Source organism: Meleagris gallopavo, chromosome Z (genome assembly GCF_000146605.3).
Source record: "Meleagris gallopavo isolate NT-WF06-2002-E0010 breed Aviagen turkey brand Nicholas breeding stock chromosome Z, Turkey_5.1, whole genome shotgun sequence".
In the NCBI taxonomy this organism is placed as follows: domain Eukaryota; kingdom Metazoa; phylum Chordata; class Aves; order Galliformes; family Phasianidae; genus Meleagris; species Meleagris gallopavo.
In genome coordinates, this window is record NC_015041.2 from 63,454,036 (window position 1) to 63,478,258 (window position 24,223).

The 24,223-nt window shown below is 40.9% G+C and overlaps 1 protein-coding gene across 3 annotated transcripts in view; it reads left to right on the plus strand.

Annotated features, from left to right (window-relative positions):
- TDRD7 (tudor domain containing 7) overlaps nt 1-23,055 on the plus strand; it is a 38,046-nt gene extending 14,991 nt beyond the window's left edge. For all 3 annotated transcript variants that reach the window (XM_010726189.3, XM_019610707.2, XM_019610708.2), the window contains 12 exons: nt 236-453; nt 9,744-10,327; nt 13,003-13,186; nt 13,696-13,807; nt 14,594-14,796; nt 14,936-15,070; nt 16,693-16,776; nt 16,906-17,040; nt 17,896-18,006; nt 19,476-19,963; nt 20,367-20,527; nt 22,558-23,055. In XM_010726189.3, coding sequence (XP_010724491.1) covers nt 236-453; nt 9,744-10,327; nt 13,003-13,186; nt 13,696-13,807; nt 14,594-14,796; nt 14,936-15,070; nt 16,693-16,776; nt 16,906-17,040; nt 17,896-18,006; nt 19,476-19,963; nt 20,367-20,527; nt 22,558-22,778 — 2,636 coding nt within the window. In that variant the 3' untranslated portion in view covers nt 22,779-23,055. The remainder of the gene's footprint in view (nt 1-235; nt 454-9,743; nt 10,328-13,002; nt 13,187-13,695; nt 13,808-14,593; nt 14,797-14,935; nt 15,071-16,692; nt 16,777-16,905; nt 17,041-17,895; nt 18,007-19,475; nt 19,964-20,366; nt 20,528-22,557) is intronic.
- The last annotated feature ends 1,168 nt before the right edge of the window (nt 23,056-24,223 follow it).

The following is a 24,223-nucleotide window of genomic DNA, read 5'->3' on the forward strand; positions in this document are numbered from 1 at the left end:
CCTGCCTATGAAAAGAACTACAATAATTGAAAATTTTATTTCAGCTGTGTCTGATTGTGTGAGGCTTCTGTGTGTCTTTCCAATGGAAAGTGACTTGGAACAGTAATACAAGAAAGTTGTGTTTTAGAATTGGTGTTACACTGGCAATTCCCATGACTAATTTTTAAGTAGGTAGGTTAAAATTTGTCTCTACTGAGAAGATTGTTTATTTGAAGGCTCTATTTTTGTGTAACAGATAACTTGAGTACATCTGGTGTGGAGACGCATACTGTTGCCTCTGGCCGTTCTGTTCCTAACATCAGTGAGATTCAAAACCGCATTAAGGAGATTTTGAGCAAGTACAGAAATGGTGTTTGGATGTCGAAGATAGCACAGATTTATGAGGATACGTACAGGGAAGAACTTGGTACAGCAGTGCTCCGTCAGCTTGAGCACTGGCCTCATGTGTGCACAGTAAGTACTGAATATCTTTTTCTTTTCTTTTTTTTTTTTTTTTGGAGGATGCCAACACCCTTCAGATTTGAGTGCTTATTTGCCAAATGTTATTTTTAATATGTAGCAGTTTAAAAAACAAAACAAAACAACGTCTTAGAAACAACACTGAAAAAAATCACTACTAGGCACTGGTATCAGGCTGAGCCCCCACTTACAGCTTATCTCACCACCAGCTTAAGATTCTTCAGTCACTGTGCTTTTGTCTTTTCCTCTGCACTGATGATTCCCTTTATGGTAAAATGCTACTTTGCATCAAGGCTTTCTTTCTTGAAAAGCTTTACATTAACGTGTCAGTCCTACCAGTAAATGCTTCCAACTTCAACATCAAACCAAGACACCCAGAGGATATTAATCTTGTCTGCTTGAGGTGACTTTTCATTCTGTACTGCAGAGTATTTTATATGAAATGCTGAGTAAGGGCTCTTCTGATCCTGAATACTTGCTCTTCAGGAGTAGCAGTATTTACATGCTATTAGAGCACGGCTTCTAACACACAAAATTTGTCATGTCTTATTACAGACATCAGTAACTTACTGTAAACAGCAGTGATTTGTTTTGATGGTTGATAACAGTTCCTGTGTTACTTGTAGAGCAGACTGTTCTGAGTTGCTTAATTCATGCAGCAAATTTTAGTCTTATCTTTTCTAAGATAACATTCCAGACAAAATGTTACTATTCACACAGGATATTCTCTTTGTGTATGCTTTCCATTTGCTTGTTATCTGCTGAGTATATCTCTTCTTTTTTTTCTAGCAAACAGATACATTCTTTTTAATGTAAGTAAGCAGTCATTAAGTCTGTGGGAGTGCTCTAATATAGCAAGCTCAGTACAACAGCAGTCTTAACTCTGAAGTTGCCTTGGCACAGTCTTATTGTAAAAGACAGTTAATGAACCTGTGGAGTCTGCCTCAGTTGTCTTGACTTATGCAAATTATACTCGTGGCCCTGGCATGGAGAAGATTGAACTAGGGACTTCATAGAAGGCTACTGCAAATCTCTCAAAGCTGTGTTAATTGCAGTTTCAAACAAGTCGTCTGCGTAGAGCAACGTAGATTAGATCCTCTGAAAGGACACGGAATGGTATTATTAAAGATGATGCCATTACTAATTTCTGAATTACTTCTGCCTCTTCTGATACTTCACATTGCGAGCATCTGCCTGCTTCGGAACAGGAAAAATCCCTGGTGTATCTCTCAGAACCTTTTTAAAGAGACAACACACATACTCTTATTGAATGTGTACTGATCAGTAGTAGCTTACTTACAAACCATGAAGCATGAACTCTGTCATATGGTTTCATTGTCACCAAACTAAAGATTTGAGGTTTCTGCCCTGGACAGTATCATTTCTTAGTAATTCACATCTCTAAATTTTTCTCTACGAGAAAGTAATTTCATTTGTTTTTTCCTTTTAGAGAAATAATGATTTGTCTCTAGGTTCAGTCAGGAACAGTGGAAGAACTTTGCATCAAGTGAGCTGAAGTCTCTAGAAATCGCTGTACGTTAGAGGCTTTATAATAGCCTTGCTTTCAGTCTTCTCCTTTCAGTCAGGAGGACCAACAACAGAAGATTGAGGTTGACTGTGTTCTCTATTGGCATTTTACTTCCCCTTCTTAGGTCAGTTTGCTTGAGTATCTTGCTTGTAGTATCACATTTTGCACAACTAAACAGAAAAGTACAAAGTATTTGTTTAGTGTCTATCACTTACAGATAATAGCCGAGCTTTAATGAGCAATTAGGCTGCGGCAAAATATGCTGATCATCCTCAAACAGTCTTTGCTGATCAGGCAGACCTCCATCAGGAAGAGAAAGATCTGTTTCAACAATTCTGTTAGTTGAATCTTCAGTGTTGCTGAACTGTCTGCTCCCATGAGTGCAAAACCTTATCTCTGGTGCTGGTCGGGTTCCAAAGGCTGTCTTGTCAGAGATGCATGATTGTAAATAAATAGATAAAAGAAAGGGAAAGTGGACTCATGGGGACTCATGGACTTCATTGTTTTGAAGTAGTTTTCATTACAAGTTAAAAGTTTATCATGGCAAACAGGAAGTAGAATTGTAGAATTGCAGAATGATCTGGGTTGGAAGAGACCTTTAAGATCATCTTGTTCCAACGCCTCTGCTATAGGCAGAGGCACCTCCCACCAGACCAAGTTGCTCACAGCCCCATCCAGCCTGGCTTTGAACATCTCCAGTGTGGGAACATATGCATCTCCTCTGGGCAGCCTGTTCCAGTGTCTCACCACCCTTGCAGTAAAGAATTTCTTCCTAATATCTAGTCTAAATTGACCCTCTTCCAGCTCGAATCAATTTCTCCTTGTCCTGTCACCACCTGCCCTTATTAAAGTCCCTCCCCAGCTTTCCCCTTCAGGTACTGGAAGGCTGCTATCCCTCCTCTTCTCCAGGCTCAAAAGGCCCAGTTCCCTCAGTCGTCCTCATAGTGGAGGTGCTCCAGCCCTCTGATCATCTTTGTGGTCCTCCTCTGGACCTGCTCCAACAGCTCCATGTCCTTCTCTTGTGTTGGGGACCCCAGACATGGACAACTCCAGGTGGGACCTCACAAGAGCAAAGTAGAAGGGCAAAATCACCTTCCTGGAATGCTAGTCACATCTCTCTTGATGGAACTCAGGATGTGGTTGTCCTTCTGGTCAGCAGGCGCACATTTCCGGCTCGTGTTGAATCTCTCATCAACTGACATACCCAAATCCTTATCAGGGCTGCTTTCAAGCCATTCTCTGCCCACCTTGTATCTGTGCTTGAGATTGCCTCAACCCAGATGCAGGACCTTGTGCCTGTGCTTGCTGAACTGCATGAGGATGGCCTGGGCCCACGTCTTAAGCCTGTCCAGGTCTTTCTGGATGGCATCCTTTCCCTCTGGCATGTCACTGCATCACTCAGCTTGGTGTTGGCTGCAAACTTGCTGAAGGTGCATTTGATCCCACTGTCCATGTCACCTACAAAGATGTTAAATAGCATCAATCCCACCACTGGTTCCTGACAAAAGCTACTCATCACCAGTCTCCACCTAGGCATTGAGCCATTGACTGCAACTCTCTTGAGTGCAGCTGTCCAGCCAATTCCTTATCTAGCAAGTGCTCCATCCATCAAGTCCATTTTTCTCCAATTTGATGACCAGTACATCATGTGGGACAGTGTCAAATGCTTTGCACAAGTCCGGGTAGATGATGTTGGTTGCTCTTCCTTTATCCACTGATGCTGTAACTCCATCAAGTAGATGGCATATTTTGCCAGGTAGGATACTTCATTGGTTTTTGGCTTTTTTTTTGTTTTGTTTTTGTTTTTTTGGAACTATTCTTACTCCTTCAACACTTTGTAAAGGTTGTGACTGTTCACAGAAAGCAAAACTAAAGACTCAGGAAGATGACAGGATAAGCTGGTGAACAGTGCCAGAAACCAGAATAGAACTGCTTTTTTTTCCTAAATCTGTTTCTGGTCAGCATCCTCCCTCTTTGTTAACCTGATCTCACTGCATCTGGCAGATGGTTTTTTTTCTTTATGGTTCAGAATGAATTGTGTCGTGTCAGAGAAGATGAGTATTGCCATAGTAGCCAGCTGTATTCTTTGAGCAGCTTCGCTTGTGTAAGGTTTTCAGTCTTGAAGTATTTTTCACAGCACAGTTCGGTTGTGATGCAAAAATCATTCTAAACAGAATGATGGACTTGAGTTAGTAAAAAAAAAAAAAAAAACCACATCTGATTACATGTAGTACATAGTGTGTGCTTAAGAACTGGAAAGTGCTTTGCAGATGGAGGAGAGGATCTGTTGGTAATGGCTGGTAGTATGTATGTGTGTCTGAAAGCTGGCACAGTTTACACTGACCCTGTGAACTGTCTCCTGAAGATGTGCTCTCACGTTATGATAGTTAACTTTCTCTTGCTCTGCTTATTGAAGAAACCTGCTCTGGGTGACCCTTAGTTGAGCAGGGGCTGGACTAGGTGACCTCCAGATGTCCCAGCCTCGGCTATTCTAGAACTGTGATGAGTTATTTTATCTAAACACTGTGGTGGTTCTGATCAGCATATTTTAGAGCTGTCTTTGAAGACCTGTGTTATAACAAGAATAATGGAACCAGATTTTCCTGTTTGCCACAAAATTGTTTTTTAACTGGCCTCTGCTGTGCATTTCGTTTCCCTGTCTTGCGGAAAAGTAACAGAATATGGCTGCATGTGCCAGCTGTGAGTAGAGTCTTGGGAAAAAAAAGTCACTGAAAGATTCATTTCAAGGTGTTTTCTCCATTTCCTTGGTGGAAAGTATCTTCATGCTCTAAGGAGGCTGCTAGTGTGCCTGATTTTTCATCCTCAGTGTGCACAGTAATTAAGCAAGACTCAAGTCACTCTGATTCTTCTGGTGTGTGTGTGTGTGTGTGTGTGTGTATATATATATATATATATATGGTGGTTTAGCTGCACGCTTTACAAAGCCTTTGTCCTAGCAACACACAGGTTTTTCTTCATCTCTCTGTATGTGTATATGAAAAAGAACAGGTTTCATTTTTCTTTTCTGTTCTGCTTGTTTTACTCAGTTGCAGTGTCAGTATTTCATTTGGGGACTTCTAAATTTTGTTATATTATTTTGGACTCCAGATTTTCATTTTTGAAAGCTCCCTTGGGCCAAGTACAAACGCATTCTTATTCTTTGTAGCATGATTCAAACTCTGTTGCTCTTGATAATGTTCTGGCATCTGTTGATGGTCTCTTGTAATCGCTCTAATTGAGAAGGGGGACCTTATAAGTGTATCTATAAACTCTTCTGGATATAACATTGAGATATTGGTGGTAAAGGGGCTGATTGGAATTTGCTCTCATTAATCTTTTTGCTTGTTATTATGGATATCAAGCACTGCAGCAGCTTTTAGATATGAGTGGAGGAATCTTTTCCTTCTTGAATATCAGCTTCTGTGCAAGAGATCGTTGACTAATGCTGTCCACCTAAACTAAATTGCACTGAATTAAGGTGAAACATCTTATTGAAATAGGGATATTTTCCTGCCCGTAAATATTGTCTCAGTCAGCATCTGTGCTGCCTTCTAAACGTATCTAGGGAACCTCAGAGCTATTGTTGGAGTTAAGAGACTTAAAGGATCTTCTCTTTTTGGTCTGCTGCCAATCTTTACCCTGTAAGGCTTAATGGTCTGTCAGGTATCATTTACCTCTGCGGAACACTAGCTAAGCAGAGCTAGCCAAGAGACACAATGCATAAAGCTTTGTGCTTCCAATTTCATTCAGGATGATCTGCAGTACATTGCAACGCAGCTCTCTTGTACAGGTGGTTGTTTTGGTGGGGGAGGGGCTGCAGGCAGGGCTGCCCTCTATAAGCAGAGCCCCGCACTGCCCTGTGTCAGGGCTGAGCGGCTCCAGAAGGGACCTGCTGCTGCCAGAGCTGGGCTGGGAGAAGTGCTGGGTGTGCTCCGGAGAGCGGGCTGAGGAAACTGCTGCGCAGTGGCAGCTGGGGGAGAGGTGACCGTGCTGGAGTGGTGCCTGGGGAGCTGCAGCCTCTGGGAAGCCTACGTGGGATCAGTGGGGAGGGATGGCATCCGCGTGGAGCAGGGGCGGAGGGTGAGCATGGAGGAGCGGGAGAGACAAAGCTCTGTGGGCAGGTCTCCCTGCGCTGAGTCTGTTTTTTCCTCAACGGCAGTTGGTGAGAAGTCTCCCTGTGCTTATCTTTACGCTTGATCCCTTTTCCATCGTGTTCTCCCCCACTTTCCCTTTGAAGAGGAAGAGTGAGAGTGGTGTGGAGCAGTGTAGCTGCCTGTCATCGTGAAAACACGCCTCAAAGAGCTGATGAGAAAAGCTTTTCCTCAAACTAAGGAAGGGAAAGCAAAGGGGAGAGAATGTAGAGCTAGGCTCTTCTTGGAGATGCACAGTGATAGGACAAGGAGCAGAAATGCTGCAGCTCAGAACGTTCGCAAGAGTGTGGAAAAACTCTTCTCAGAAATGTAAGCCTGATGAAGTTCTGTGCTCCCCACCCTCCAAGACCTCCTCAGCTAAAATGCAGGAGGCTTTGGGTGAGCGGAGCCACCGGCCCCGCTTTGAGCGAGCAGTTGTGCTGTGTGGCCACCAGAGGCCCCTTTCGGTCTAAAGTTCCATTCTTGGTTGCTGCCGGTCTCCTGCCTTTTGCAAGCCGTACTTTGCGCTGTGCCGCTGTTACTTCTCAGCGGTGACGTTGCTCATCTGTAGCTGTGCTCTGTTCTGGAGTAACTCTTCCTGGAGGAAAAAACTTGACTTGTGCACGCATAAAATGCTATGCTTGTTGAGGGATTTTGTAATTGCTAAGGGAGTTTAAAGTGATTCGAAAATACTAATCCACTGCCTGCAGTCCTTTCTAGCCTCATTTCATTTGGTTGTTCTTTTGTTTTCTTTTTTAAAAAAAGGATTTTCAGAATCTCCCCTTAATACAAGATTCCACGTAGAACTTGCTGTATTGCATCTTCAGGCCTTAATCTCTCTTGATTCATATGGGGATGAGTGTCTTTACCATAGCTAGATCAAAGGTTAGACCTAAGATTTAATTTTAAATAGTCTGTACTTATAATCTGAACTTTCTTCTCCTTTGATGTTCATTGGTTGGATAACTAGAACTTTCCAGATTGTGGTATTCTATTCATTTTATTTTTTTCCTCACTGTAAAGCCAACAGTTTTAATAACAATAAAAAAAAGTAGTAGCAGGTAAGCATCTCCTGGAGTTCAGCCTCTAATTTAAACTGGGAATAGCAATTTAACTTGTAGCAGCGTGCCGTAGGCACTGGGGCCTTTGATTGTCCTATTCGCATTTTGAGGTACACCTTTGGATGCTGGGACTATCTCTCTCTCTCCCTCTCTCTCAGAAGATGCCACTTTGGCTTAAAATGCAGTGATGTAAAATTTTTTACATCTATAATTTTTTAAATTTAAAGAAAAAAAAATCAGTTTTAAATCCAGAGCAGAGGACAGGCTCCTCAGTATTACTATGTTCTAGAATAAACAAATTAAGTTTAAGATCTCTTGCAGGGCTGATGATCTCATGAAGTTTAGCATGGAGCCAAAAGAAAAGGAAATGTTTAGTTACAGTAAAGTTGCTTTTAGTTAAAGTATTTAGAGAAGAGAAATATTTTGTCAGCTTTCCAAAGCATAAAGGGTTATATGGAGAAAATGAATTCAAATGCAGAATGAGATGTGAAGAATCAACCAGCACAGATGCTATGAGGAAAGTTCTGTTTGTCTGTGGTGAAAAATTCTTCAGCATGTGAAGAGTTGATGGTCTCTATGGAGATCTTCTGAATTTCATTGAACAAGGACAGGAGCAATTTGATTTGCTTTTGGTGTCACCCCAGCTTTAAGTAGACTTCCAAAATTCTCTTGTGCAATTTTCTTGCATTATTAGAAAATGAAGTGTGTAGGTTCTTCCTGACGTGAGTCGGTTTCACTTCTTTTGTCCTTTCTGTTGTGTCTCTGTACATATTTTGTTATCACTTTTATCATGGTAGATAGCAGAGGTGCTGTGGAACTTGATGCAAGTTCCACAGGTTTGTTGAAGTACTTGGTATAATTCTTGTACGTTCTTACCTTATAGCAGATGCATACTTTTCAGTATATGGATATCTGTGGGACACTACCTGTTACCTCCATCCAATTAAGAGTAATCTCGCATGTCTCCTTGGCTTAGTGAGCCTTCTTGGAAAGGTTCAGGCCTGAAAGTTTGTGGATTCAGCATGGATTCTGAAGCTGAGGATTCATAGATGTGTTTATTTGCCTTCTCATGTCGTCTTCTTGCTGAGATTCTTGCAGGAAGTATTACCACCCTGGTTTTCACTGATAAAGAAGGGTGGAGATGTGCTGCCTTGAGTGCACAAGGCTTCTAAAACATTTGCAGTGTCATGGTTAATTTTTTTTTATGAGTAAAATCTTCTGCCACTTTTGGATATAATTTCTTCTTGTGTAGAGAAGACGACCTGTGTCTTAAGATCTGTGTAACAGCTTGGTTTTGCACTAGTCTGGATGATGCAGTGCACAGAAAGTACGTGAAGTGCTCTTGTACAGTCTTATGGTTTAACACATCAGGCAGCTGAGCGCAGCACAGCCATTTGCTCACCCCTTGCTATATGGAGCTGAAGGGACAGAACTGGGGGGGAGGAGAGGAAGGAAGAATACTAAGAACACTATTCTTGGGTTTAGATTAGCAGCATGGTTCCCCTTATTTGTCACATTTTCCGATGTATTGGAACTAAATTCTTGTTTCTCTTGATAGAGAGAGAAGTACGCAGTTCTTGTTGTGCAAGCTAGAGCTTCTAAATCACTCTGTTGTGCTCACAGTTGTGTGCTTCCAAGGCAAAACAGCAGAGTGATTTTTGCAAGGCTTATGAAGTTCTGTTGGCGTTGATACCACAATAAAGGCAGATATTAGGCCTGAAGAGTAGCAGATAATCTAGCTGTTTAACTTGTTTATTGTAGGAGTACTTTTGTTTCAGGACAAACATGAAAACACTGATAGCTTTTATCGTCTCATTTTTACACAAATATTCCTTATAAGCCACAGTTGGGTTGTCTTGGTTGAAGCTCTGTAGCTACTGTGAGTTTGTTTCTGCAGTTTTCAAATGGTGTTTTCAAGGTTGTGGCTTAGACTATGTGAGATACTCATTACTGAAACAGAGTGGAGATGTAAAACATCTGGATCTGGAGGGAGGTTGAGGGCATGCTTTAAAGTGCCTTTATCAGATCTAACATGAAACTTATTACGATCCAGAGACTTTCTCCTTAATTTCATAACTCATTTAAAGAAAATGCTTTTCCCTGAACGCAATAGAAGATTGCTTTTACAGTGCTACAGGACAGTATCTGAAATCTACAATAAAATCTTCTTTCCCTTAGTGAGCTGAGATGGAAACTTTGTATGCTTATCTGTGTGGGAGAGATCAGGAAGGGAGGTTAATGTGCAGAACACTTAAATTTGTGGAGTGTGCCGTCGTCATCTGCTCCTTCTTGGGAAAAAAAGAAATCTATGCTTCACAGTCAGGACTTTTTTCCACCTAATTAGATTTCATGTTTCCTCTCTACTATAGCAGTGTATACTTGATATTCCCCCCAAACTGGAGAAGGAAGCATTGCAAGAAATTATTTTGCTGTACTGATTGCCCCAAGCTTAGCTCCTTGCTCACTTCAGAGTCTGTATAAAATGCATGTCGTATAAATGTAATTGTCACATGCTCTAGACTTAAAGGTGCAGCTCATTATTGACTCTCCTTTTTGTTTTTCAAGGTGGAGAAAGTATGCACAGGGGATCAGACATACGGAATTCTTTATCCTACTAAGAGAATACCGCCAGCAGTGAAAAGCAATACAGAGCAAGACAAGGCATCTCAGAATGTCACATCTTCAAAAGCAGACCCACTGTTAAAAACAAGCACGGAGGCTGAGCCTGCTTCATGTAGTAGTGACTTCAAGCAAGATGTTATTAATATCTTGGTGAAATATCCCAGTGGTCTCTGGGCTGATGCACTTCCCAAATTGTACCAAGACACTTACCAACGAAAATTTCCAGAAGGCATTCTGAATAATCTGCAGTTGCTCTCAGATGTATGTGTGGTGGACTTTGTATCTAATGCCCCTCAGAAGGCCATCCTCTATGTGAAAACCCAAAGTTGCACTGATGAGAATCTGAATGTTGCTGAGAAAGTCCAGATCCCTGATGGTGTGAAGGCCGCAGCTGAACAACAGCATGAGGAGTCCAAGGAGCAGTATCCAGAAAGTGTGTCATCTGTTCCTCCTTTGATTATACCGTCAGAAGGACCTGTATCCATCTTGGTGATAGAAGCAAACAACACTAATGAGCTTATCATTAGGCAAGTATTTCTTTTTTTTAGTCCATATAGTGCACAGGTCTGCAGGACTTTGTTATTTATGCATGCTAACAATTAAATCTAAACTTTTTTGTGTGTTGTGTTTAAATGGGCTTTTTTTGAATTCTGGTAAACTGATGGATGTTGTCTTGATGGATTAGCTTGACTGAGAGTCAAGCAGGTAGGACTTGCTATTGGAGGACTTTTTTGAAATAATCTTACTGTAATATGTGGTAGCATTCAGATATTACTCTAACACCTATCAAAGCATTTTTTTACACTTATAACTAACTTGCTTCTAACTAGTTATGAGTTGGGTTTGTTCAGATTATACTGCAGTTTTCTCTTCTGGGGATGGAGCAGCTTCCATCAAACTATTCTGGTTTCTCATTTGGTGGTTACTAGTATAGCCTCCGAGCACGGTGTAAGAAGTGGATGGTAGTTTCTGTGTCAGTATTTAAGGAAATGCTATGATAAGCTTTCCTTACTTCGTTATCAGGATAAAAAACTTTTTTTTTAATTTTCCTACAACTTAAAAGATTAATTTTTTTCTGGGGGTTTATTAATTCTGAAACTTATTTCAAATTCAACTTCGTATTAAACAGGTTTATTTGTCACTTCAGAACTTGAATTGCGTAGCTGTCAAGTAATGTAGTACATTGGTAGCTCTGTCTTTTGCCATTAGTTTCTACAGTTTTGGCTTTCACTAGGTGGATCCTAGCAGGACCTTTAGGCATAGCTGAGCTAAGTAGGAGCACTTGTGATTTACTTACAGATCCTCTCGTTAATCATGTACCATCCTTTTCCTCATTGCTGGCTGTAAATAGCACACTAGCCTTAAGGCTGAATTCATCTGTCTTCTCTAGCTGTCATTAATTTACTGGCATACTCAGCACTGAACTTTCTTCATGTCAGTGTAGCTCTCCGAGGAATAGTCATAAAGGCTGATGATTCTGTGAAAATCCCCATACTTGAGACTTAGGATAGAAGTTCTTGTTTGAGAATGTTGCCTTCTTTGTTTCAGCTGCTAGCCTAGTTCCTGTATTGCGCTTTCTCTCTGCTTTTTGTGCGTAGATGAGTGTTCTCCAGATTATTTTTCTGGTTCTGGGGGTCTTCCCCACGGCCTTTTTCAAAGGTTCTGCTTCAGAACACTAAGTCTTGCAGCCTTCCTGTTGTCTCCATTTTCTTTGTCGCAGGTGAGGGAAAGTAACTCAGTTCAGGGTAGGAGATAGGAGTTCTGTCTATCTCAGGAATGAGAAGCGTGATAAATCTCTGGTTGCAGCTGCACCCCGGCTCTGGACGACTGCCTCAATCCCTTCGTTAATGAGCATGGCTGTAGGGGATAAAATGGAATGCTCTGCATCCCATGGGCTGAGCTGTGACACTGAAGAGCTGATGCTGCTTGTGTTAAACATCCTCTGAAGCAACGGTTCCCAGATTTTGTACCGGAGCTTTTGTACAGTATTAAATATTAAAATTTCTTGACTTGCCAGCTTTATGTGGGTGGTGGCTGCTGGCGATCAGCGTCGTCTTGTCCTCATGCAGGATGGAGTGCTGGGAGAGCTGCACACTCTGTGGGCCAGGTCATTTAACTTCAGGACACAGTTCGACTTTAAGAGAAAAGATCTTTTGCCGTGGCAAGAAAAAATCAATACGTTTCTCTCATGGTTTTGAATGGAAAATGTCATAATTAGCTTCACTGTGGAAACATGTACCCCCAGTTCCTTTCACAGTGAAGAACCCCCTTTCCTTGGCGTGCTACTCGTCCCAGCCAGACTAAGAGCGATGCTGAATGCAGACTTGTCTGGCCACCTGTATGTAACACTTTTCTGGGAGGTTTTTCCAATATTCTTTTCTAAAAATCATGAAAAATATTTTTTTCAGTTGGCTTTAACAGCCGAAATCCTTGTCAGTGGGATGCTTAGCTGCTACTGGAAAGTAGCAGGGCAGGAGGTTCTGTACGGTATTAAACTTTCTGCTGTAATGCTTCTCCTGTCAGCTAAATATCCTGCTGAAGCCAATGTCAAGAAGTAGACTTTTGAGTATTGTATACCTGCTTATGTTGCCTGTCAAATACAGAAATAAGTTTTCCTTCTGTCTGCTGCATTCTGATCTGTTTCTGGTGTGTTCGGAACATTATTAAGGAGGATTCATGTGGCAGTCTGTGTGAACTGGAGATCAGCAGCCTGATCTTGGAATTGTTCTGATGGCCGAGAGTAAACAGCATGGGGCTGGCAGGGCTCTGTAAAGCTATTTTAGATGCCTTGTGCTTTCACAGACTATAGTGAAAACATGCTTAAGGTAATATTTGCTAGTGTCAGAGTAACTCAGGTGCTCCTACAATTCTTTTGTACTTCATCCTGGATAATCTGCTCTTAAGGTCAAATTCTTCTACGTGATTGTAATCGGTAAGATTTCTTTCTGAAGGTGTGTGTTCGATTCTTTGTTACTGGAGAGCATTTACCACTGAACAATAGTACTCTGTTTTGTCAGCTGGTATTTTCGTACTGCCGTGTTTGGGTACAGATGTGCTTAGAATATGTTTGGATGTATATCCATGATTTATTAATCTATTATTTTAGGGGATCTTAGGTTTTTATTCAGCTTTTTGACATTTCATCCTAACCCTTGTTTGTTGTTTTTTGTTGTTTGGTGCTTTTATACTGAAATGATTGTAGATATGTGGGCAAAGATTATTCTGGCGCTCAGGAACAAATGGAAGATAAAATGAAAGCGTACTATAGTAAGAATTCCACTGCATCACAGATTAATTGTCCAAGCGTTGGGCAACTTGTTGCTGTACACACTGAAGAAGCCTGGCTCCGTGCTGAGATAATTTCTGTGGAGGACAAAAGATTAAAGGCAAGCGATTCTTGTTTTGACATTTGTAGTAGGACATGAAACAGATGTGTTTCTCCCATGTGCAGCCAGTTTTCAAGCATTCTGTGTTACTTACATTCTTTCCTTTCCCAACCTGTAGTACTTCTCTTTTTGATTAAATGAAAAACTAGGGACATTTAGTTTCTTTTAAGCTGTATGATTGTCAAAATTAAATGGTCATCTGCAAGTTAAAATTACCGCCTTTGTTCATGCAGTTTGTGGTAATGTGCTGAGTCCTTCCAGCATGGAGAGATTCTGTCGGAGATGATGGTTTTACAGAAACTTTGAGAAGCTTTTCTGGAAAACACTGAATGTCTAAATAAGGAAGTGAACACGAAATTCGTGGTCTTATATAGCAGTAATACAGTGAAAATTGATGTGCCTGTTCAGTGGATGCACAGAGAACACAGTGGCTTAATATGTTTTCCATAAACTCAATAATATATATTTAAAAGCATAATAATCTTATTTATCTCTTTCTCCACTGTCAGGTGTACTATGTTGACCATGGCTTCAGTGAGATTATTGAAAGCAATAGGACATACAGACTCCACAAACAGTTCTGCTCACTTCCATTTCAAGTTGCAAAGTGTAAACTGGCAGGTAAGAGAAAACCAATGTTGATTCTACAGACTTATGAATTGAAATGCCTGGGAGTTTTGATGCTACTGTGTAGTTACTCTGAATACTAGAATCCATCCAAAATAGCTATAAAACAGTCTATAAGTAGCTATAAATAAGCTAAGCCTAAGCAGATACAGGTAGGCACAGAAAGAAAAAGAAACCTTTCTATCAGGAGATCCCAGTGTCTCTCTAATGAAGCTTAGTTGTTCCTGCACTTATCTTGGATGTATTACCTTCAGGGTCTGCAAGCCTAAAGAAAACACCCACGTATGTTGTATGAAATAGTGTATAAGCTTAACTCCTCCTACCACAAATGCAAATTAATATGATCTGTGATCTCATTCACTTGTTTTAAAGTGATCCTTCTCCACTCAGCACTGGCAAACTTCCTTGAGCCTGCTGGAAATTACTTAACTTCCTAAGACTAGTGGGCATTTCTAACTTTCTAAGAACACTTTATTTTGTTTTCAATATATGAAATTGACAAGAATGACCTTTAGTCTGTTTTTTTACTTGGATGCATTTCTTTATTTTGTCTACACATTTGCCTTGATTCTTTGATTCTCTCTGTAGAGGATCTTCTTTTCTCCCTTGAAGACAGCTTTCTGCCCTAAGAAGGGAGACATTCTGTAGAATGCAAGTAAAAGTCCAGTACAAGATTCCATCTGCCTTCTGATTCTTAGAAGGATTCCTCTTTCAAACAGTCCTCGTTATTATATTTCCCTTCAATAAAATGATTCAAAAAAATTGTGGTCTGCCTTACAGGACTGGAGGTATTTTGTGATGATCCTCTCCTACTAAAGGCTGTAGAATTGCAGACATACTGCAAAATATTTGCTGTGGAAATACTGGAGAGGAGTGAAATTCCTCTCTTTGTTCTGTATGACACTTCTGGAGAAGATGATATCAACATCAACGCAACTTGTCTGAAGGCTTTGTATGACAAGTCTTTTGAACTGAACCTACAGGTACTATCTGCCTGCTTCCTATTTAATTCATTAAATCCATTGACCACAAAGATTTTTAATGGACAAAAAAAACAGTACTCACAAATCCAATAACTTTGTGTGTGTGTGTTTTTGTTTTTTTTACTTGTTAAAATCTTAGGTAGATACACTATATACGAATGTCAGAGTAACCAGTATTCTCTCAGATGGAAACCTGTATTGTCAGCTGCCATCTGAAGGCTTGTCTAAGCTTTCTGAAGTCTTGCAGAAAATAGAAGACTATTTACTTCACAAGGTAGGTATGCATTGAGGAGAGATGTCACGTCATGTGGCCTTTTTCCAGTGTATCAGTCCTTTTCTTCTATAAAAGTTCAGGTTTCTGAGGCATTGTTGCCTGCTTAAAAAAGCTGGGATGCAGATGTGAGAGTGTCTGTTGATGCTCTCTTTGAAATTCTCTCTCTCTCTGTCTTTGGTAACTACTACTAAATTCCTTTGAATAGTTAGAGCAGTAACAAAAGTGACTCATAATGAGAAGCTTCCTATAGAAACTGCCTTGGTTTGATTAGGAGAAAAAAAAAATCTGTGGAGGATCTGCCATACTTTTTTTCCTCAAGTTTTACGTACATTATGGTGTTCACGTGTATAAACAGCTCACAGCATACTTTGAAGTGACAGAAGAAGGATTGTTCAAAATAGAACCAAGGTGTGTGCTTTTCAGCTTGACTTCAGAATTTGTTGGCTTTGATCTCATGTCTGCGTGTCTGTACCCTTAGCTTTTAAATGTGAATCCTTTCAAACAGAGCTGATGTATAGGAGGTGTCTTCAAAGTAATGAAGTTGCTTTAAAGCAGACATAGGACAGAAAAATCTGATATCCTACCTGCCCTTTACAGACATGCAGGAAACCTTACTAGATGTGAGGGTTTATGCAAAAGTGAAGAAATCTGAAGGGAATCTAATTTTTTAGCTGAAATCATAAAATGCAGATCCTTGAAAAGTCAGGCACTGCTGGAACCACTTCTTGTAAATCTACCTTTTAGGTATGTTCCCGTTGTGGGGCACGCTCCATTTTGGAAATACTTCACTATGTTTCAGTTATCAAGAGTCAGTTTAAAGCAAACTGCACCATGCAGGAAGCAGTATAAGGTGTACACTGAAAGTTTTAGCAACACAAAGGCAGGCAACTAGTCAGATTTTCTAAACAAAGTATACAGAGTCTTTCATTGCTGTAAAAGACAGAAGCAATTTTGACTCTACAACTTATCTTGAGAACTTAATGACACTAAGATGTGTGTGATTCTCCAATGGGAGTCTCTTCTTGCTTTTTATAATGTGGCACTTGACTTGTTGTGTTACTTAGGATCATCACAATGAATACCAGCCCCATGAGGCTTTATTTGAGTAAATAGTAAATCTGTTTTGTTAAACATCTTGGCATGTAATATGTATGAAGTTAGGAACTTCCCCAGTTAGTTCCACAATAGTACAGCTTTTCAGAACATTGATATAATGGTTGCTGGTTTTTATATTCTTTGCTTCCAAATGCTTTTTTGCTGGCAATTCATAGAATCATTGTGGTTGGAAAAGACCAAGATCACCAAGTCCAACCATCAACCATCCCCACCACGCCTGCTAAGCCACGTCCATGAGTGCTGCTTCTCCACATTGCCTGAACATCTCCAGGGATAGTAGTTCTACCACTTCCCTGGGCTATATACATCTCAGAATTAAAGCTTTACTGACTGAGGAAGCTGAAAACAACATGACAGGAGATACTTCTGAGACTAGAAAAAAGCTTTATATTTGAGATTAATTGGTTGCTTTCCATAACTGTTTGTTCTGTGAGTGGCTTTTGAAGTGGCTAGTTAAGTGTCACTAATGGTTCTATGCATTTTAACCTTTGGTTTTGAATTTGCAGGAGACATCTGAGTTTAATGTGTCACAACCTTTCTGTGGCAAAATCTGCTTGTTTCATTGCAAAGGAAAATGGACGCGTGTAGAGGTAAGAGGTATTCAGAGAAAGGCAAAAGTTTTCCCACACAGAAAAGACTCTTCTTGCTGCTCCCCTAAATCTATATTCTTACTTCCCTTGAATCTTCTCACAGTATTTCATCTTCCTGTCTTATTTCAGATAACAATAATTCAAAGTAGACGGGCGCTTGGTGTTCGCTTCATGGATACTGGAACAGTTGCATATGTAAAAGTATCAGACCTTAGAGAAATCCCATCGCAGTTCCTGAGAGACGTAATCAAAATCCCTCCCCAGGTATAAAGATGTGTTAAAGCTAACCTACCCTAGATTTCTTGACGGTGTCCTAGCGCTGCTTCTTACAGGCTTATGTAAGGAATTTCTTTGTTACTGGTGTTCAGCACTGGAGTGTATTTCATTGTGCATCTTCTCCCCAAAATAAGTCGTGGTGTAGTCCTGTGTACTGGCAGGATGCTCTGTTAACTTGTGTGAGTTATGATACTGGCTCTGCATGTTTCTGTTTGTCACACCTGAGGTCTGCTCGCAAAGTAATGCATCCTGTTCTATTACCTTGGCCCATTTCTCAGAGGTGAATGTCAGTGGTACAGCAGTTGAGGCTGAACCTTCTCACTGATATCCCATCCATGTTGTTGCCACGTGGCAGATGGCCCCAAAGAGGCAGCCTGGCAGAATGCTGTCTGGTGTGGAAGTGTGGACGGTGCAGAGTGAAACTGAATTCCTCATGCGGGGAAAAAAAGTGGCACCCGTTGACATTCATCAACACCTGGTGAACGTTTATGGAGACCAAACACTGAACGTGAGCACAGTGAAGCAGTGGTGGTGTCTTTCAGCAGAAGCAGAAGAGGTTACTGTGCGTAACCTCTGCAGGTTGTTACGAGTGCAGCGTGAGGGCTCTTGTTTGTCACTGGTGGTGACCATGTTGAAAAACAGTGTTTTGTAGCTGAGAGTTTAGTCTGTAAAATGGTGATACTGTGCTCTTTGTGTCTGTTGCAGTTTCCATAGAAATAAATAGGAGGCGTTACTTCTGGAGCAACCTACGTATTACTGAATCTATGAGTATTAAGTCACGTTCTGTAAATAGAAATTTATGAGCTAGTTTCCATGTTGTTGTATACTTAATTCTTTCCTTAGGCTATAAAATGCTGCTTAGCAGATCTGCCTCCTGACACTGGCATGTGGACTCCTGAGGCTGTGCTGTGGCTGAGAGACAATGTAATGGATTATCCTGAATTCAGCATGCAGGTAAATAGTCAGAATGCCTGCGTGGCCTGAAATCCACAGAGGGAATAACTCTGAAACTTAAGTGTTCATCAGAATTTATCTCTGTTGTGATGTCTAATAGTTTCTGGCCAGCTCTTGGTTACGTTTGCTGTATGAAGTCTTGTTCCTGTCACATTTAGAATAAGTATAGCTGGCTCGTTAGAAGACTTTTTCCTCTCAAGAATGTAGCAGCTGATGGCCTTTTTAATTTTCCTGTGCCAGTCCACTTGTATGCAGTTAGGGATCTTATCAACTGATAAGAAACACAGTTTTTGTTTCATCATAAGAAAAGATGTATGCGTTCTGTCAATCTTAAATTCTTTCTATGCCTCTTACAAGAGGATAACATTTTCTTATTGGCCCTGGAAAGCACCTTTGGTTTGTCTGTTTGTTTTTGTAATCCAGTGTGATTTTGTTAGTGTATAGTATTGTATTTATGGGCTTGTGTTATACTTGAGATGATATTTTTCCATTTTTCCGTTTTCCCATTGGCAGTTAGCTGAGAACATCCTTCTGAATGAAATACTTTCCCTATCTAGAAACTAAACAGAGCTAATTTCCTCCTAAAAATCTGAGTCCATATATTGTCATAACTGTTTGAGAACATGTTTTGTTTGCTTCCCTGTACATTTTGGCTTCCTTTAACACGAGCTCATGCAATTAAAACATAACTCACATAGTCTGGGACTGGTGAGTGTTGCAGCTGGCTTCTCTAAATATTCTCTTCAAAGATAGTTTGAGTATGGTAATATTTTTTGCTTGTTTCAATAGTGGAAAAGAGGTGTGTGCTTAAATTTTGGGAAGCTTTTATTCCTGTCTCCCATTTGCTGGCTGTAAGTAGCAGTAACTGGCTTGGGTTAGTAGAGGAAGGCTAGAAAAATTGTCAGAAGAATCTGTAAACAAATGTTACAGGCTCTCTCAAGTTCCAATTTCAGTGCTTATTATCAGTGATGCTAGCTGCTGTCAGTAATGTCTGTTGCTAAGTAGGACAATATTTTTATGCTAGTGCTTGAAAATTATACGCAATCCAAACATGGAAGCTTTTTTTGTCTTCATTTCATCCCATGCTTAATTTACTAGGTTTCATCTAACAGAAGGACAGGAAGGGATTTCTGAAGGATTTGAGTGTTAATAGCATTACTTAATTGTTTAGACTCTATGGGCAATGGCTAATGTTTTCCAGAAAACTACAATTGTGCACATTCATGTCAAGCAACACTGAGATTGAACCTCTCAGGCAGAACAAAACTCAAGTTTTGTGTCTGCTTTACATTAGCAGCTGTGAGTGGCTGGATATCCATAAATCTTACTAACACATTAGAGAGAACCCTGAAAATACTTCTGTGCATGTAGAAAGCAATGAACCATTTTTTTTCTGTATAAAGATGTTGTCTTCAGGTGTGAATTTAGTAGCTGTTAATTGGAAACTAAACTGTACTTTCTTTTTAAAGGTGGTCAAGCAGGATGGTTCAAAGGGAATTGCACACGTTTACTTGTTTGCTCCGGAGGATTTCCCAAACATGGATCGTAGCATCAATCGTCGGATTATAAACGCAGACTTGTGGAAGCATCAGAAAGATGTTTTCCTGAGCGTCACCCCCACAGGGGCCAGCTCCACCAAAGCAACAGGTGATGCAGCTCTACAGTTAAATCAGGGAAGGCTAGAGAAGAGTGATTCTCTGGAGCCTGCAGCGGAGCCCAGAGATGCAGAGCCTGCCACTGATATGCCACCACCCCTACCCTTGTCAGAGGTGGGAGGGTTCATGGATGTCTACGTGTCAGTAGCCTGCCATCCAGGTCACTTCATTGTCCAGCCTTGGAAAGAGATACACAATCTGGAGGTCCTCATGGAGGAAATGATCCTGTACTACAGCATGGCAGAAGAGAGACCAGTGAACATTGGAACAAACAAGTTATATGCAGCTAAAATTGAAAATCGGTAAGTACGTACATAAATTAAAAGCAAAATCTTTGAAGGGAGGCTGTTGTCTGTACCTTTACTTAAATGTTGGTAAGTCAACATGCCTAGCTGTTTTGGAGTTAGTGGCAGGATTACATATTTCTCTTTTAACTCTTGGCCTCACTGCAGTTCCCTTGGGAAATGCCTTATGTCCTGCGTTGTTAATGAGGTGGCAGATGTCTGATGGTAGCTGAGAGATTAGGGCAGCAAATGAGATTGCAGTCACTTCGTGTTTCCAGACAGTGTTTGGAAGGACTTGTATTCAGATAATATCAGATCTGGGAAGCTTGAGATGTGTTGATTAACATCTTGTGGTTACCTGTTACTTTTTTGGCACCTTGACAGCATGTTATACTGTGTTTATTCTCTTCCTCTTTTTTAGGTGGTACAGAGTGATAATAAAAGGAATTCTTAGAAAAGGCTTTTTGTCAGTGTATGTGCTGGACTACGGTAAACATGAGGTTATCAGCATAGATAAAGTACAGCCACTCCTGGAGAAATTCAGGAAGCTTCCTTTCCAGGCTATAAAAGCTCAGCTTGCAGGTATGTGTTAAGCATCGACTTTTTTTTTTTTTTTAAGGGGGCTGAGGGATGGAAGTGTGGTTATGTCTTACATCAGTGGGGATACCAGGTATGTAGAACAGCGAAAGGGATAAAGCTGAATGGTAGTAGCATTGTTTTTCGTTAAAGTAAGCCTCTGCTTTTCTTCTTTAAGTGATAGTGGTTCAATTTTACTACTCATTTAATTCAGTGCTCTTAATTAGCATGCATAAAATCAAACATTGTTTAAACTTTCGCAGCAGCTACTTTTCGGTGTCATAAATGTTTGTCATTTAATATTTATGGTGGCTCTTAGGCAGAGTACGCAGGGAAATAAGACCCCCAAACCACTTGATCTCTTAAACATCATAGATCATGAAGCGTGAAAATTATGATGTATCTGTTGAGGGAAAACTCGTGTTCAGGTTATTCTGGTCTACATAAAGTTAGGGAATAGATGCAGAATTTCTGGATAAGATTTCTTTTGTGTCTTGCCCATATCTACTGTTTTCCAGTGCATATCTGGAAGCTGAAGTTGCCTAAAATAAATTGATGTTCGCAAACAAACTCCATCAAACTTACAATAATGTAATTGATAAAATTGGGCATAGAGAGAGTACAAATAAAAAAAATTAAAACTTGGTCACTCTCTTCCTTATTTCTCCAGTTTTTTTACTTCATTTTTGCATTGCTTTCAGACATGTGTCTCTTTTTACTTGATGATTTCCATGTTTGCTCACCACAATTTAAACAAAGCTTGGATTACAGAATATGCTTGCTCAAGGTCATAGAATCACAGCATGTTTTGGATTGGAAGGGAACTTCAAGATCGCCTAGTTCCAGCCCCCTGCTATAGGCAGGGACACCTCCCACTACACCAGGTTGCTCCAAGAACCTGATGGTTGCTCACAGGGTTGCAAACTGACAGGGCAGCACAAAGTTAGTGCTCTGCTGCTTGCCTTCTGTGGGTCTGCACTCCGTCAGTGTGACCTTCAGGCTTGCTTTGAAGTAGCCAAGAGGTTGGATCTGTTCCCACTGGGCTGGGGTTGTAGGAGGTCAGTGTGAAAATGAAGCTAACTTCTAGCTCTGTCTTTGTGCTGGGGTTGTACAGGGTCCTGCCAAGAGAACCTCCAGGTCATTGGATGATCTTGCCTCACAGCATCCCAGGCAGCTAGCTGAGCTGCCCTGTTCTTTTTCCTTCATTTTTTTTTTCTATAACTTGTAAGGAGTTCATGTGCTTGCAATGTTCTGTCCTGTTAGCTGCTGATACAGTAAAAGCAGCGTGTCGTCACCTGCTGTTTTGTTTCTCATACCCATAACTTGCTGCTTGGGAATTCACGCAGTGTTTGGAGCCCGTTGTGTTCAGGTGCTGTGCACCAGCAGTGACATGGGGAGGCTAAATTCCTGCTCTGCAGGAGTCACTTCTTGGTGTATCGCAAATATATGCAAAAACCTGCTTGGATTACAGCCTTGTTCCCTTAAGCAGAGCAGCCTTTGTGAGATGCAGATTCCCCCCTTTGAAAAAAAACAGCAGGAGTTGTGAGGCATTTAGGTTGCGTTTCCCTTCAGTTCTGCCTGCAGGACTAGTTTGGGATTTGAAGGTTTGATAGAAGATGCTGCTGCTTTAAGATGGAGAAAATCTAAATGAAGACTGTTGCTTCAGCAGAGTCAGGCAGAATACCAATTAGTGCTTTCTTTTGTTAGGATCTTTAGTTTCCTTTTTGTCTAGGTAACAGGACGTGATCATCTTTGGCAGCTGCTGTTCTTGGAAATACTCAGTGAGTTAGTGCGTTTGCTTTCACTTCTGTAAAGCTGTCCACAGCTTTAGGCTCTGAGGAGAAAAAATGCTACAGTCTCTGTAATAATTGTGTGGGAGATGAGTAAGCTCGTGCTTGTTTTTTAGATTTAAGCTGCCTTCACGACTTGAATATCAACTTTCTCAAGCCTTTAACCCCTCGCCATCTCCTCATAAACTTCATCGTCGTGTTGGTATAGCCTACAAATGAGGTTCTGTTCTGCTTTGTTTGTTCTAGGAGTGAAAAGCCAGCAGTGGTCGGAAGAGGCATCAATAATATTTCGGAATCGCGTAGAGAAGAAACCCTTGGTAGCACAGATACAGGCAATTAATGAGAGCACTAATTCCTGGGATCGAAGAATAGTCACTTACTTAGTGGACACGTCTCTTCCAGACACCGACATATGGATTCATGACTTTGTGTCTCAGAGTCTTGCGGAGCTCTCAGAAGCAGAATAGTTGCCACTTCTGAAACGTAGCTGCTCGGTTTCTGTAGCAATAAAACAAGTAACAGGTTTCAAAGAGAATAACTGTTCTTACATTGCCTTGAAGAGAATAAGGGGATAAAACTTCAAAAACATGTGTTTGTGAAAAAGATTTGCTTAACAAGTTTGCTTTCTGTTGACTTCAGTTGACTTTATGAAGTTTTGCACTTTGTTTGCTACTGCAATACTAGAATGTTTGTGTGGAAATACTAAATAAAAAGTTATTTATCAATAAAACAGTGCTGAACTGATCTTGAGATTTTTTCCTTAATTTTGGTGGGCTTGTCATCTCATAGCTATTAAAAACATAATTCTTGCCATTACTGGGTACTCACTCGTGTTTTTTTTTTTAGTAGGATTTTTATCATTTGGGAAACAAGGAAGCAACCCTCTGTATTTCTGAATCCTGTGACTAAGACAGGCTTTATTGGTGAGATTTCCCCCTTCCTTAACTTATCAAGTGATGAATAGTTGAAAATGCCAGTCTAGGGGCAAGGAAGTTTCACGTTATGGACCGCCCAACTGGAGAACTTGTTTGTTAGGAGTTGTACCAGTTTTCTGAATCTACTCCCTTTCCTCCAATTCAAGGCATTCCTTCCCCTTCTTTTTTGACCCTTCACTTTTAATGGGAAATGATTCTGAGAAGTTTTGAGCAGCTGCTGCTCCCAGGAAACTGGAGCAAGTAGTGTCCTGCCAGCACACGGATCAGTGCTTACTAATCCTCTAACACAGCATTATTTTTTAAATTGTCTACTTTTAAACTTGAATGGCCTTGGAAGTAGTTGGGTGTGGTACAGACATTACTGCGTTTCATAGCCTGTTGCCTAGATGCTGCCAGCATGCTGCCTGCAAGGGTAAGGGAGAATGGACAGAAGGGGAACTGTAGCTCAGAAATGTGCAGTGCTACATTTGTAGAAAAGGAAAGAGCCTGGGAGATGTTCAGGAGAATGAAGATGCTTTTTGAGCTTCTTTTCTTATCCCCGCTCACAGTTGTGGCTGGTGGCTACTCTGGAATCTAAACAGCCTTCAGAAACAAGGACCATACTCATTTAGCCTCGTTGCTTTTGCACGGATGAATTCTGTGGCTCTGCCTGCCAGGTTGGACCACAATTATCTTAGCACCCAAAAACAGGGCTTGAGGGGTTCTGATAACAATAGGTCTGACTAGAGCACGACAGGGAGAACAAAATGCCTTAATTTCTTGTGTTTGTTCAATAGTTGCTGTTCACAGTATTGATCTCAAAGTTGTTCTGTGTCACTCCACTTTTTGCTCCCTGTTGCACTGCCTCTCACCTCTGGGGCTGGGTAAGGGATGCTGCTCCTTGCCTTGGCACCACGTACCACTTAACAGTTGTGATAAGAGCATGGCCAGGAGCCTAATCTGTCATTTGCACTCAATCTTGCTGCGTCCTTGTGCTT